The sequence below is a fragment of the Mustela erminea genome, chromosome 19, assembly GCF_009829155.1.
Source record: "Mustela erminea isolate mMusErm1 chromosome 19, mMusErm1.Pri, whole genome shotgun sequence".
NCBI lineage: Eukaryota > Metazoa > Chordata > Mammalia > Carnivora > Mustelidae > Mustela > Mustela erminea.
In genome coordinates this window covers 14,858,786-14,873,188 of record NC_045632.1, presented here as the reverse complement: position 1 = coordinate 14,873,188, position 14,403 = coordinate 14,858,786, and the positions used below count along the sequence as shown (strand labels likewise).

Sequence of the window (14,403 nt, the reverse complement as noted above, 5' to 3'; positions counted from 1 at the left end):
CAGGCACGCACACAGGAAACCCAACACAAGGCTACCTCTGGATTATTTTATTCACATGGTTCGGCAAGATACAGGCCCTCCTGCCAGTGAGCCGGGAGGCCTCCCTGGCCTGGTCCCAGTCAGTCAGCCACCTCCCGACCCTCTGAGGGGTTAGTGCTAGTTATCTCACACACAAAACAAGAAGGAGGCAGGAATGGGGAAATGGGAGAGGACGTTCCCTCTGTTCTGGGGCTTTAGACGACAGCAGCCTGAGCCCCCTCCATCCTGGCAGGGCCTGGAGCCCCTGTGTCTGAAAACCCCACACTGGGCAGCCGAACCCGGAATCCACCCTCTTCCTGGTCCCCACTCCCACTCCGGGCCTTAGGGCTTAGGGACACCCGGGGGAAGCGGAACTTGGGTGACTTCTCCCCACTAGGGGACTTGGGGGCTGCCTCGCCCTCCTGGCCCCGAGAGGCCTTAGACGGGGTGGCCAGGCCCACGCGGGGCAAGCGGACCCGGACTCTGCCTCGGCGCCCAGAGGCCCCTTCCCCGCCGCCCTCCTCCTCCTCCTCCTCAGGGCTGGGGGAGCTCTCCCCAGGGACTGCCTCGCTCTGGCTGAAGCCCACTCGTGGCAGCCTGAGTTTGGGGCTCTTGGTCTTCTCACCCTCCTCAACTCCCTCCTTGGCCCGAACCAGGCCGAATCGGGGCAGCCGCACCTTGAGCTTGTGTCCGGCCTCCCCGTCACCCTCTGCTACCTGGTACTCAGCATGGCCGCCCACGGTGGGTGGGGAGATCTCCACGTCGGGTAGTGAGAGGTGGAAGGTGCGCTCGGCTCCTGGGGACTGGTCTCCAGACCCCTCTTCCCCAGCCTCAGCTCTGGCCCCCAGTGTGGGCATCTTCAGCCTCAAGCCCCCCTCGCCTGTGGCTGCCTCACCCACCTGCGCCTCTCGGCCCAGTCCCACATCCAGCTCAACCTGGGGCACCGACACAGCAGGCATCTTGAAGACGCCCTCACCTACCAACAGCTCGCCACCTGCCACCTGGGCTCCAGGCAGAGACAAAGTCACCTGAGGCACCTGGACCCTGTAGCCTGCTGCGCCCTCCACTGACTGGGCTGCACCCTTGGCCTGTGGCCCAGCGGTGGTGCCCAGGCCAGCCTCCCCGAAGCCAGATAGCTCCACCTGGGGCAGGGAGATGCCTAGGGGCATCCTCAGCGCCCCCTCCTGGCCCTCAGTGCCTGCCGGCCTGGTCACAGACACTTGCGGGCCTGAGAGCTGTACCCCACAGACAGCTACAGCCCCCTCAGCCCTCCCTTCCTCCTGGGCCCCCAGGGTGACCAGCTCCACCTCAGGGATCTTAAGCTGCCCAGCCACGGACTCGGGCTTTTCTCCTGGGCTGACACGCCCACTCTGGATTTCAGCTTCCTTCCCCCGAGCCAGCCCAAAGGAGGGCATCTTCAACTTGGGCATCTTCACCTTCCCATCCCAACCCCAGCCCTTGCTCTCCAACTCGGCCACCCCTGGCGCTAGTTCTCCCGCCTCAGCATCCCGGCCCTTGACCCCAAACTTGGGCAGGGCAAACCTCGGCCCCTTGACCTTGACATCAGCCCCTGCCACCTCCACCTTGCCTGTGGGCAGACGGGCGTCCAGGCTGAGCTGCGGGATGGACAGATCGAGGGCAGGCAGCAGGCCTGCCTCCCCTGTCCCTTTCACCTCAACCTCAGTCCCCGCTCGGGCTTTGGGGAGTGAGATGGCGAACTTGGACACCTTCAGCTTGGTGGCTCGCTCAGCCCCCTCAGCCTCTGCCTTGGGCACCTTGGGCCCCGAGAGTCCAAACTTGGGCAGGGAGAACTTGGAGGAGGGCTTGACTTTCATCTCCGTCACCTCGAGCCGCCCTTCCTCTACTTCCACGGTGGGCAGCTGTGGCGTGACGATTTCAACAGAGGGCATTCGGAAGGCCACTTCCCCGACCCCTGTGGCCACCCCAGGGCCCTCTGCCCGCTCCACCTTGCCCACTTCGGCTGCTGGGACCTGCCCCTCCAGGCTGAGGACCCTCGGCAGGTCTAGCTCCACGGAGGGCAGTGTGAGAGTGGAGACACCCACACGAGCCTCGGGACCTACCTCTGGCTGCAGACAGGGCAGTGTCACCCGCTTCCCAGAGACCTCAGCCCCTGCCTCGCCTGCCTTGCCTCGTGATGGAGACTCTGCCCTCCCTAGCTTAGGCATGGTCATCTTGGGCATCTTGAAACCAAATTCCATCCCCTCTGCCTGTTCGGCTTTTAGCTGCACCTCTGGAGCCTTGGGCAGCTTCACCTCGGGCGCCTTCAGAAGATGCACCTCTGGGACCTTGGGCACCTGCATTTCTGGCAGTCGCATCTCTGACACCTTTGGCAGCTGCACCTCTGGGAGGTGGACGTCGGGCACGGCCATCTCGGGCACCTTGGGGAGTTTTATCTCTGGCAGTTTCATCTCAGGGAGCTTCATCTCGGGGAGCTTCATCTCAGGGACTTTTGGCAGCTGCACGTCGGGGAGCCGCACCTCGGGGACGGCCATCTCCGGCACCTTCGGGAGCTTCATCTCTGACACTTTGGGGAGCCCCACTTCTGGGAGTTGCACATCTGGCACGGCCATCTCTGGCACCTTCGGGAGCTTCATCTCAGGGAGCTTCATCTCGGGGACTTTGGGGAGCTGAACGTCAGGGAGCCGCACCTCGGGCACGGCCATCTCTGGCACCTTCGGGAGCTTCATCTCGGGGAGCTTCATCTCGGGGACTTTGGGTAGCTGAACGTCAGGGAGCCGCACCTCGGGTACGGCCATCTCTGGCACCTTCGGGAGCTTCATCTCGGGGAGCTTCATCTCGGGGACTTTGGGGAGCTGCACTTCGGGGAGCCGCACCTCAGGCACGGCCATCTCTGGCACCTTCGGGAGCTTCATCTCGGGGAGCTTCATCTCGGGGACTTTGGGGAGCTGAACGTCAGGGAGCCGCACCTCGGGCACGGCCATCTCTGGCACCTTCGGGAGCTTCATCTCGGGAAGCTTCATCTCGGGGACTTTGGGGAGCTGAACGTCGGGTAGCTGCACCTCTGGCACAGCCATCTCTGGCACCTTCGGGAGCTTCATCTCAGGGACTTTGGGGAGCTGAACGTCGGGGAGCCGCACCTCTGGCACGGCCATCTCCGGCACCTTCGGGAGCTTCACCTCAGGCCCTTTGGGCACCTTGACCTCAGGGGCCGAGACCCCAAGGCCAAACGAGGGCATCTTGATGGTGGGCAGCTTCAGCTTGCTCTCGACAGCAGTTTCGGCAGCAGCCGGCCGGGGCTCCAGGAGCGAAAGCCCAAAGGTGGGCATCCGAAGTTTGGGCCCCTTCACCCTGGCCTCGGGGCTGCCCTTGACCACCTTGGCCTCGGCGACTTCCTTTGCTCGAGTCCCGAATCGGGGGAAACTGAGGCGGGGCATCTTCAGGGCCACCTCAGGCACCTCTCCTCGGGCCTCCACCTCCACACCGGGCAAGGCCAGGTCCACCCCTACGGCAGGTGCTGCCACATCCAGAGTGGGCACCGTCACGGCCGCAGCCCCTTCCCGGGTCTCCAGGCAGGGAAGTGTAGGCAGAGTGGGGAGCGATGGCAAGGTGGGCAGCTCTACTTGGGGGACCTGGATCCCTAGGGCCACAGGCTCCACAGCAGGGGCAGCGGGGGCTCCTAGTCCAAGGCTTGGCAGGTGGAGGGCCACCTCTCCCAGCCCCTTGGGGGCTGAGACCTGGGGGACACCCACCTCGGCGCCTGGCAGCCGGGGCCCAACCAGCTCCACCTGGGGGGCTGTGAAACGGGCTCCTGCTGCCACCTCAGCCTCCACTTTGGCTTTCCTTGGGGGAGGAGCAGCAGCGGCCAGCCGGGCTGCCTGGGCCTCTTCTGCCACTTCTCGGACGCGCAGCCGAGGCAGCTGGAGGCGCCGGCGGGCTGGGGCAGCTGGGACGGGACCCTTGGGAGCCTCGGCTTTGAGGCCCCGACGCAGACGGGAGAACTTGGGGAAGGAGAATTCGACGTCAACAGGGGCCAGGTCTGCAGGGGCCCCCAGGGCCCCGGGCATCACCATCTTCTTCTTCTTCACAGGGGACAGACTCTGGATGTTCTGGGGAGAGAGGAGAGATGCGGGAGGCGGTGGGACAGTGAGAGGCTCGGGGAAGACGGGGGAACCCCATCTGGCATTGCACCAGGGTGGGGATGTGTTGGATGAAGCATCTTGTCCCCAAAACACCAGCCCCTCTTCCTTCCTGTCATTTCGCAATTACTGCCCCTGTAAGGCACAGACATTCATTTAGCAGCTGACAATGAGTCAACAGGAGTGTAGGAACTGGGACCCAAGACTGCCAGGTCCTCATCCAGGATTTTCCCCAATACCTTCATTCTAGAGATGGGGAAACTGAGGCCCAGAAAGGGAAAGAAACTGGTCCAGGGTCACTCAGCAGTAAGTGAGCAGCACTCAGGCTTGAACTGGCCTTGCTGGTTTGGAGTCCCCTGGTTCAGGACTACTGGCAAGCCTAGAGCTAAGAGCTCTCTAAAGTGGGTAAAGGCCCTGGTCTGAGATAGGTGGGTCCCCCTCCCCAGGAAGGAGTTTAGGGGTAGAGAACAAAAGGCGAGGGTGGGATTAGCGTTGGGTTAGTGATAAGACGGCCACGGTGTGGAAGAGTAGGGCTCAGGGCGCAGAGACTGGATCGCTGGGGCAGTCCAGAGCCGGCGCCGGGCTAAGCACGCGTACCAGCTTGGCCACCTTGGCCCGTGGGCCCTTGATCTCGTAGCCGGCCACGGTGCCAGGCCGCAGAGCCAGGTCCCCGGTGGGCACAGTGCGCTTCAAGCAGAAGGAGACCTTGTAAGGCTCGGCACATTGCAGCAGACGTAGTGCGTCCTCGTACTTGAAGTTCTCGAAGAATACACGGGCGCTCAGTAGTTGGTCTCCTGTAGGCAAGGTGGAGGTGGGCAGGGCGTGGGCATCTGCTGGCTCCACCTAGGCCTGGTTCCACCCACTTCCCTGGAGCGACCTCAGCGAGGCTGGTGGGCCCCAAACCTTGGCCCCGCCTATCCTCCCTGCCCCCACCCCGAGCGAAGTCCTCCCAGTTTGAGATCCCGAACAGTCTCCAGTGAAGCCCCGCCCCGGCCTTAGCCCCGCCCCTGCCAAACAAATCCCCTCCCATCCAAGCCACGCCCATTGCCTTTCCACTTCCCTCCCCCATTCTCACATTTTACTTCATTTTTTATAAAGATTTTATTTATTTATTTGAGAGAGAGAGATAGCAACAGAGAGAACAAGCAGGGAGGAGAAGGAAAAACAGGAGCTCCGTTGGGCAGGGAGCCCCACATGGGCCTTGATCGTAGGATGCTGGGATCATGACCTGAGTGGAAGACAGACCCCTCCTACCCCGTCCAGAGGACTGAGACATCCAGGCACCCTCCCCATTCTCACATTTTATTTTATTTTATTTTATTTTATTTTATTTTTTAAAGATTTTGTTCATTTATTTAAGAGAGCGAGAAAGCACACAAGTAAGTGGGCAGAGGGGCAGAGGGAGAGAGAGAAACAGAGTCCCTGCTGACCAGGGAGCTGGACCCAGGGCTCAATCTCAAAACTCTGGGATCATGACCTGACCCCAAGGCAGAAATTTAGCCAGTGGAGCCACTCATGCACTCCCCTATTCTCACATTATAAGACACTGACTTTGGTTCCTTTACTGAGAGGACAGAATCAGAACTTCCAGAATCTTCCACGCCATTACTCACCCCCCAGTTCCTGTGGCTATTCACTCCACTCTCCACCTATTTCTAAGGATGAACCGTCCCCACTTCCAACTCAGGTCAGCCTTTCCACAACCTTCTCAGGGACATCCTCCAGCAGTTCTCCCTTCTCTCCCCACATCACCAATTTGTCCCTTTCTTCTATGTTATCCCCATCTGCATACAACAAACCATTATTTGTCCCATAGGAAAAGTTGTCTTGACCTCATTCCTGGAGCTCCTGCTCTATTTATCTGTTCACCTTAACGGCAAATGCACTGAATCGTCTAGCCGCATCACTTTCCATGGCTCCAATCACACTTCTGACACCCATTTCCAGAACCTTGAATGGCCCCTCTCAAGGTCCCATATATATGTGTAGCTAAGCCCAGTGATCAAGTCCAAGACTTCATTTGAGGGGACCTCACAGCCTTCGACCTAACATCACTCTCCTTCATTCATTTGTCTGGCTTGGGTTCCAGGGTAAGACACACCCTCTAGAACCTCCTGGAGGTTTCTTCTCAGCCTCCCACCTCCTGGATCTCTTAATGACACACTGTCCCAGAGCTCAGGCCTTGGGCCCCTTCTCATCTCTATCTCCATGCTATATTCACCCCTTTAGGAAGCTCACCCAGATTAGAAGTGACCTAATCTGGGTCACCCAGACCATAAATGGGCTGACAAATCCCAAGTCTATTTCTCCAGTCCAGCACTCTCCCCTCCATTCTAGACTCATACATCCACTTCCCCCTCCACAGCTTCACCATGGCATCCAACAGATATCCTTCACTTGACAGATCCAGACTGTTCTGGCCTTACTCCAAACAAGCTCCAGCCCCAGTTGCCCATTTGTGGAACTAGCAACGCCAACCTCAGGTTAAGAATCCCTGGACAGTGGCGCCTGGGTGGCTCAGTTGGTTAAGTGTCTGCCTTCAGCTCAGGTCATGATCCCAGGGTCCTGGGATTGAGCCCCACATTGGGTTCTCTGCTCAGCAGGAAGCCTGCTTCTCCCTCTCCCTCTGCTCTTCTACCTGCTAGTGCTCAATCTCATTCTCTCTGTCTCTCAAATAAATAAATAATATATATTAAAAAAAAAAAAAAAGAATCCCTGGACACATCCTTGACCCTTCTCTTTTCATCACACCCCATATCCAGTCCTGAAGGCTCCTCCTTTAAAATATATCCAGAAAAAAAAATAAATAAATAAAATATATTCAGAATCCAAACCTTTCTCTTCATGCCCATTAACACTGTTTTGTCTCTGAACATCACCATGTCTTACCTGGATAATCAGAGTAGCCTCTGTGTGTGTGTGTGTGTGTGTGTGTGTGTACTTATTTATTTATTTAAAGTTATCTTGGGGCACCTGGGTGGCTCACTTGGTTAAGCATCTGCTTTTGGCTCAAGTCATGATCCCAGGATCCTGGGATAGAGTCCACATCAGGCTCTCTGACCAGTGGGGAATCTGCTTCTCCCTCTTCCTCTGCTCCTCCCCCCACCCCTGCTAGTTCTCACTCTCTCAAATAAAGTTAAAAAAAAAAAAAGTCTTAGGGTGCCTGGGTGGCTCAGATGGGCACCTGCCTTTAGCTGCCTTAAGCAGCTGCCTTTGGCTCGGGTCATGATCCCAGGGTTCTGGGATTGAGCCCCATACCCGGCTCCCTGCTCAGTGGGGAGTTTGCTTCTCCCTCTCCCTCTGCCTGCTGCTCCTCCTGCCTGTGCTTTCTCTTCTGTGTCAAATAAATAAATAAAAATCTTTAAAAATAAAAATATAAAAATATAAACTTTTAAAAGATTTTGTCTGAAAGAGAGTACATGCACAAGCAGGGAGTTCTGTGCTGTCCCACTCAAACCTTCCCAGATTAAAAGTCAAAATTCTCACCATGGCCTATGAAGCCCTTTGAAAACCAGATGGCCACACAACTCACTCCCTTCCCTCCACCAGGCCTTTCCTCCCTTCCTGGTTCACCCTATTTAAAAATACAACTGTCCTACAGGCATGCACAGCACACAATGCCTTCTAGTTTACTATGTGTTTTACATATTTTGGTCAAATATATCTCTCCCTTCTAGAAAATAAGCATAAATGCAGAGAGTGTGTTCTGTTTTGTTCACTGTAGTAGCCCAAGCACCTAGAATCGTATCTGGAAATAGAAGGCACTTAGTAAATAGTTGTTGCATGAATAAATCACATCGGCCTCATCCATGTCACTTAAAATATCCCTTACTAAGACTCCCTCCAAGATAACTCCACCTCTTTTCTCCAGGCCCAACAACAAAAATAATAACTAGTGCTTACACGGTGCTTATTGTGTGCCACTTAGCTATGCGCTAAGCATTTTCAACTACTGACTCACTTGATCCACGTAATAACCCTGCGAGGTGAGTACTAGAATTATTCCCATTTTCGAGGTGGAAAACCCAAGGCACAGAAGATCACAAGCTAGCTGCAGATCTCAAAGTCAAACCGACACTATGAGCCTCCAGAGCCCGCTCTTAGCCACAGCCCGGCGGACACACAAAGCCCCGCCCCAAGCCACTCTCCCCGCCTCCGGGGAGCAGGCCACGCCCGGGACCTGGGGCGCACTCCTAACCCGGCCACCTCGGAAAGGCCCCGCCGCACGCTCCCGGCCCGCCCACCTTCCTGCAGGCTGAGGCTCCTGGCCGCGGGCGAGTCCTCCCGAAGCTCGCGGACAAAGATTCCCTCCTTGCCGCCGCCTGCTACGTTGATGCCGCTGACCCCGGTCTGCGCCTCGGTCTCCACGATGATCTCCACCAACTCCGCCCGCCTCAGCTCCTACGGAGGGCAGCGAGGGGTCGCCATGGGGCGCTGGGGCCGGACCTCGCCCAGAGTCCGGCATCCCGCTTAAAAGCGGCTGTTAAAACCGTCCTCCAGTTACACGACCCTGAGCGCGGCTCCGGCCGGCCGTGCGGGCCCACTCACTCAGACATCTTCCCTTTAAGGAAGCGCGAGGGCCACCTGCTCTCTCGCACCTGCCGCAAGGCCCAACAGCTCGGCCCACTGCTGTCGGCCGGAGCCCTGGGGTCGGGGTCGAAGGGGCGGAGTTATAGACGGGAAGCGGAGTAGGGAGGCGAGGGAGCGGGGGGTGTGCGAGAGGGGAGGGCATGATAGGGCGGGCTCTGTCTTCGGGGGCGGGACCAGTTCAGGGGCGGGGCTTGTGAACAGACCGCAGACGCAGGTAGAGCTCAGGCCACAGAGGAGGGGCCAAAAATCTGAGAGGGGTGTGGCAAGAGAGTAATACGGGAAGGTAAGGCGGGGATCCATAGTCGAAGGGTGGGACTGAGATAAGGAAAAAGGCTTTAAAAACAGCCCAGCAAGGGGTGGGGTGAGGATGGGCTTCCGAGGAAAGCGCTGGGTCTTTAAGTGGTGCAGAATGGAGGGGAGGGTGAGATTGGGCTCTTCGGAGGCCAGAACGCGTGTGAGACTATGTCCTATTGTGGACTCTGTGACCCCAAGACCTGCATAACGCCTTTGGGAGAGGGAATCCAGTGAAGAAGAGGGGTGCGTGGGTGATGAGTAGTGGACCAGCAGACGTGGCATTCCTGGTATTCACTGTATATGGTGCTGTCCTGGCCCTGGCCCAGCAGCGCCCGTCGCGATTCACATCCGGGATTTAGAAAAGGCCGTGAGAGACCCCAGTTCCACAACGGTCTAGGAACTCAATCTGCTGTGTGTTTCTGGGGGAGAACTTTGCCCTCTCTGGGCCCATGGGTGACATGGGTTTACGGAAGGAGTCCCTGTGAGCTGAGACCTGAAGCAACAGGGATCTGAGGATGCTGTAATGGGCGGGGCATCGGGACTGAGTAGATTGGAGTTGAGCCCAGGGCTTGGAGAGGGTTAGGGCAGCCCGTTGAGGCTGGCCCTGGCCCTGGGACTAGAGGGCTGGGAGGAGCATGTTGAGAGGAGGTGAGAAGAGTTGTAGAGGCAGCTGGGAACAGCAGGAACATGACCACCTCCCCAAGGCCCTGGGCTAAGCATTTTACCTACAGCGTCTCATTTCATCCTCCCCACAGCAGGGACAGACACAAAGGTAAAGAGAAGCGGAGTGATTTGCCTAATGCCACACAGCAAAGTTAAGCAGCTGGGCTTAAACCCCTGTCTGTGACCTCGGAGCCCATAGGCCATCCTGGAGGCAGTGACCTCCTTGGCCTCCCCCCCCCCCCACCCCGCCTGCCACCCCTCAGCCTCAACTTGGCTCCGGGAAAATAGACCCGCTCTGTGCCTAGCATCCTGTAAGAAGTGGTCAATGCAGGTCCTCTAGCGCCATAACAGCGACCCGTTGTCCCATTTCACCAATGGGAAAACAGGGTTTGAGAGGTCAGGTCCCCTGTTTGGAGCTGCACAACCAAAGTGGGGGATTGGCATTTAAGCCCAGGAGCTCAAAGCTCATGTATTTAACCCCCATAGCAGCCTGCCTCTTCCAACAAAAAGTTTCTGCCCAATTTTCTTCAGCTCGTTATTAATATAACTCTGTTATGTCCCCAATGAATTCGCTGCTTGGACTCTCAGTTTGTACCAGGCACTGTGCTAAGCACTTTCCATATGTTCAAATTCTTTTCCTCCCGGTGACCTATAAAATAGGCACTGTCGCTATTTCTATTTCACAGATGGGGAGACTGAGGCACAGAGAAACCAGAAAGTGTCTTCTTGCTGCCTCAGTCTGTGCCCCCTACCCACCCCTCGCCCCCAAGTTCCCCTTGCAGGGCATGTGGGTGCTCACCTCAGCACTCCGGCTCCTGGCCTCCATGGCACAGCTGGGAGTCACCTGAGCCCCAGGCTCCTGCTTCCTCTCTCCCTTCTGCTGCAGAACCAGCTTTAGCTCTGCATGGAGCAGCTGCCTCTGAGCCTGTGGGGGACAGGGAGGGAGGCTTGAGGCCAGAAGAGTGGCAAGGAGGAAGCCAGGTGTGGAGGGAGAGGCCAAGACAGATATCAGAACAGGAGAAGGGCCCCCCACCCCTTCCTCTCACCGCTGCCTGGGCACAGGCACCCCCGCCTAACAGGAGCCCAGCCTGGGGTGTAGCACAGGCACAGTCGTCTGCGGGGCTCACGCCCTTCCTCTGGGGTCTTGCTACCTGTCAGGAAGAGACCAGGGCATGAGGCTCCAAGCAAGCCGGGGAGGGATTGGCGGGGGCGGTGGGGGGGCATGTGGCAACGGCCAATGCTCACCTCAGGGTCACGGCCAGCTCCTTGGGCCTCCTGGGTCCCGGGCTCTGAGAAGAAGAATGTGAGCATTACCATCAGCTAACCCCACCCATTGCTTGCTGAGTGCCGGCTGCTTGCTGCGCTCTGTCAGGATCCCATCCCCACAGTGGGGGGGGGGGGGGGGTACTGAGGCCTAGAAGACCTTTATTGGCCAACAAACAGTAAAGTAAGGCCCGAGCTGACTCCTAGGACTGCCTGAGAGTAGAGCCCCTGCACCAGCCACCTGGGTCGACCGAGAGAGCCAAATTCACCATAAAACAATCCTAACCACTCCCCTGTCCTCCCTGTGGGCCAATCACCTCACCTCTCTGGGCCTCAGCTTCCACATCTGTTAAATGGGGAGAAGAGCACCTACTACGTCAAAGAAGTGGGTAAATACAAAATGCTGGGTACGTGGAGGGGCTTCTGAAGCCCTATTATTATTACTGAGCACTTTCTGTGGTCCTGATCTTGTGACAAATGTCCCACAGGGGTCATTCATTGCCCCTAAACCTCAGAACACTCTTGTGAGGTCAAGAGAGTTTTCGAGCCCATTACAGAGAAGACACCTGAGGCTGGGAGAAGGACAACCACAAATGGTCACGAGTGGCTGAACCAGGATTTGAACTTATCTGAGAATTCCAGACTTTTCTACAGGTGATGGTAACTAATGGGTACTGAGCGGTTATTCTTTGTCAGTCCTGTGCTCCGCCTCCTCCCTGCGGAAAACCCACAGCTCCTCAGAGAGGCCAAGAATCTCGCATAAAGTCACACAGCCCAGTGAGAAGGAGGCAGAACTGGGATTCCCATGCCTCTTCCCCAACAGGCCTTTCTGGGGAAAAGGGCATGGATGCTGTCTCTCCACATCCCCTCCCCAGGCCGACTCTGGCCTTGTCCTCCCAGCCCCGACCTGGCATGCCAAACCTCCAACCCCCACTCTACCAGGAAAGGTCAGGCCTCACGCGGCACATTCCCTCAAACAATGGCCCATCTGCTGTGCCCAGTCACATTCCGCCCCTGCCCACCCACCCCCCAGCCGCACAATGGCCTTTCATAGCCCACCACTGGCCAGGATAGAGGACACAGGGACCCCTCAATGGTCTAGCTGTACTCACTCCACTGGCAGGGACCCCACAGTAGCAGAGGGCTTCTTTCTGGCCCTCCTAGGAGTCCTGGTCTCTGTGGCCTTCCCCAACCTCCCCTCTGAGACCGCAGCTGCTCCAGGTCCCATATCTGTGGCATTTCCTACAGACTAGCCCCAGTGACACCCCCCTAGGTCTCTGAATCACCCTGAATATGGTGATTGTTTTAGGGTTGGAAACTGAGTCTGAGAGAGGGGAAGTGACCTGTCTGGAGTCACACAGCCAAGCCCCTGCCCTTGACCCCAACTCTGGACCTGAACTTTCATTGGTGGCTCTGACCACTGAAGAAGCCCCAAGCAGCTAAAGAACTGGGGCAGGGGCTGGGCTGGGAAGGGAGGTGGGGATTGAGGGTGCCCCAAACAGGCATTTTTAAAGGTAAGTCCTCTGCCAACCATGGGCTGGGCAGGCACTTTATAGATGTGGCCTTGGTACCCCATTTTACTGATGAATAAATGAGGGTTAAGACACCACAGTGGCAGGGGCGCCTGAGTGGCTCAGTGGGTTAAAGCCTCTGCCTTTGGCTCAGGTCATGATCTCAGGGTCCTGGGATCTAGTCCCACATTGGGCTCTCTGCTCATTGGGGAGCCTGCTGCCTCCTCTCTCTCTTTCTGCCTGCTTCTCTGCCTACTTGTGATCTCTATTTGTCAAATAAATAAATAAAATCTTAATAAAAAGAAAAAAAAAGACACCACAGTGACAGAGTCAGGACTTGAAACCAGGTCCGAAAAACTGAATCCCTGACATTACATAGCATCCTGAGCAGGAGGTGGGAGAGCCTGATACTTGTAGGAGGTAGTGGAGATGAAAGGGAGGCTCTCCTGGCCTGCCAGCTCCCCGTCTCAGGCCAGGGCATAAAGGGTCACACCCAAAGGCTGGCACAGGAAGCTTAACCAGGGCGGGAGCAAGAGAGAGTGCCCTCCTCCCTGCCCAGCCCAGGTTATATTTAGCCCATCTCTGCCCTTCCTGAACCATATACCCAGCTCCTGGGGTGGGGTAGGGGTGGCTTCGGAAGGAAGCCCCCCCAAATACACCCCGGGCACTCTCTGTTCCCAGCTCTGCCCATCCCTTTAGGTGGGACGGATGGGAGAAGGACAAGTGGGGGAAGGTTCCTGGTGGTCCCTGACTGTATTAGGGGAAGATCTTCTAAAGGGGTTCCCCTGGTGACTGAAGGTCAGGCAGGACCCTCCAGATGCCCACAGCTATTCTTGAGTGGGTCCTGTGGCCCTGTCCTCGTACATTCCTCAGCTTCCAGAATTCTCCTGAGTCCCCATTTCTTGAGTACTTACGATGCACAAAGATCCTTGCCCACCTTGGCTCATTACATCCTCAGAATACCTCCCTGAGGATGTGACTGAGAGTCCTATTTAAGATGTCACTGGTTTCCCTCAGAGCAGGCTGGGGGGAGGGCCCGTCATTTGGGCCCTGGGCCCTTCAGCTGAGCAGGGCCTGCTGAGGGATCCCGAATCGGCACCCTCTTCTCCCCATGGCTGGTGCCAACCCCATATGAGAACGCTCCCCATCCAGAGCCTCAGTTTCCCCAATCGCCAATGATGGGGAGTCCTCAGCAGTTAATGGGAGTTAACCTGACTTGTCTGGGCCCCTAGACATTCTGTTTGGACAGTGGCCTAGCAGCAGCCTCAGTCCATCCCTGCTCCAGAACATCTCATGTCTGAACACCTCTGGGACTCGGTTTCATCTGTAAAACGGAGCCAGTATAAAGTATACAGCCAGTATACAGTAAATGCTCAAGTAATGTATGCTGGATGGTGGGCTGTCTCATATCCAGCTCTTGCTCATCAGACTTTCTCTCTTACCCAAGGGGAACTCTGGGTGAGCGACAACATCCAGCTCAGGCACTGGCCTCCTACCACCAAGATCCCCAGCACTCTATTCCAAGCACCAAAAAGCCGGCCCCAGCCTAGGCATCCTGCCCCAGCTCTCTGGAAGCAGCAACTCATCTACTCTCACACCAGCCCTGTGAAGAGACCGCCGTCAGCCCATTTCACAGGTGGGATAGCAGAGGGACAAAGGGTGCAGTATCAATCCCAAAACCACATAGCCAGAAAAGAGGAATCTTGGGATTTGAACCCAGGGTCTGGCTCCGAAGTCTGTGCCTTTACCATACTACCTCTGAAGCCCCCCAGGTGTCCTCCCCGCATCTCCCAGCACCTCCCAGGACCCTAGGTCTCATTCCCATGGCTTCTCGGGCATTGCCAAGGATGGGGTAAGACCGGCTGATCTCTTACCACTGGGTCTCCAGACACCTTGAGAGCTCCCGGTCTGTCTGCTCAGCCCCAGCCCAGGCTGGGGGGGAAAAG

At 57.1% G+C, this 14,403-nt stretch overlaps 1 protein-coding gene across 3 annotated transcripts; it reads right to left on the bottom strand.

Annotated features, from left to right (window-relative positions):
- Positions 1–32: 32 nt before the first annotated feature.
- Positions 33–14,403, bottom strand: PRX (periaxin). Of its 3 annotated transcripts, none has more exons than XM_032323409.1 (8): positions 14,332–14,403; positions 10,929–10,972; positions 10,730–10,834; positions 10,483–10,608; positions 8,381–8,537; positions 4,734–4,930; positions 3,108–4,106; positions 33–2,657 (listed from the first exon to the last, which is right to left on the bottom strand). In XM_032323409.1, the coding sequence occupies exons 4-8, from the start codon at positions 10,507–10,509 to the stop codon at positions 234–236; spliced, it is 3,804 nt and encodes a 1,267-aa protein (XP_032179300.1). In that variant the 5' UTR covers positions 10,510–10,608; positions 10,730–10,834; positions 10,929–10,972; positions 14,332–14,403; the 3' UTR covers positions 33–233. The 3 variants fall into 3 exon arrangements, with proteins under 3 accessions (XP_032179300.1, XP_032179299.1, XP_032179298.1); XM_032323408.1 differs by having other exon boundaries at positions 33–3,059; positions 3,138–4,106; XM_032323407.1 differs by having other exon boundaries at positions 33–4,106.

Coding starts and splice junctions, on each gene's coding strand:
- PRX (XM_032323407.1), bottom strand. CDS start 10,509: ATGGAGGCCAGGAGCCGGAGTGCTGAG. Junction 4,931..8,380: donor GAGCCTCAGCCTGCAGGAAG/GTGGGCGGGCCG, acceptor CCTTGCCTACAG/GAGACCAACTACTGAGCGCC. Junction 4,107..4,733: donor GGGCCAAGGTGGCCAAGCTG/GTACGCGTGCTT, acceptor CTCTCTCCCCAG/AACATCCAGAGTCTGTCCCC.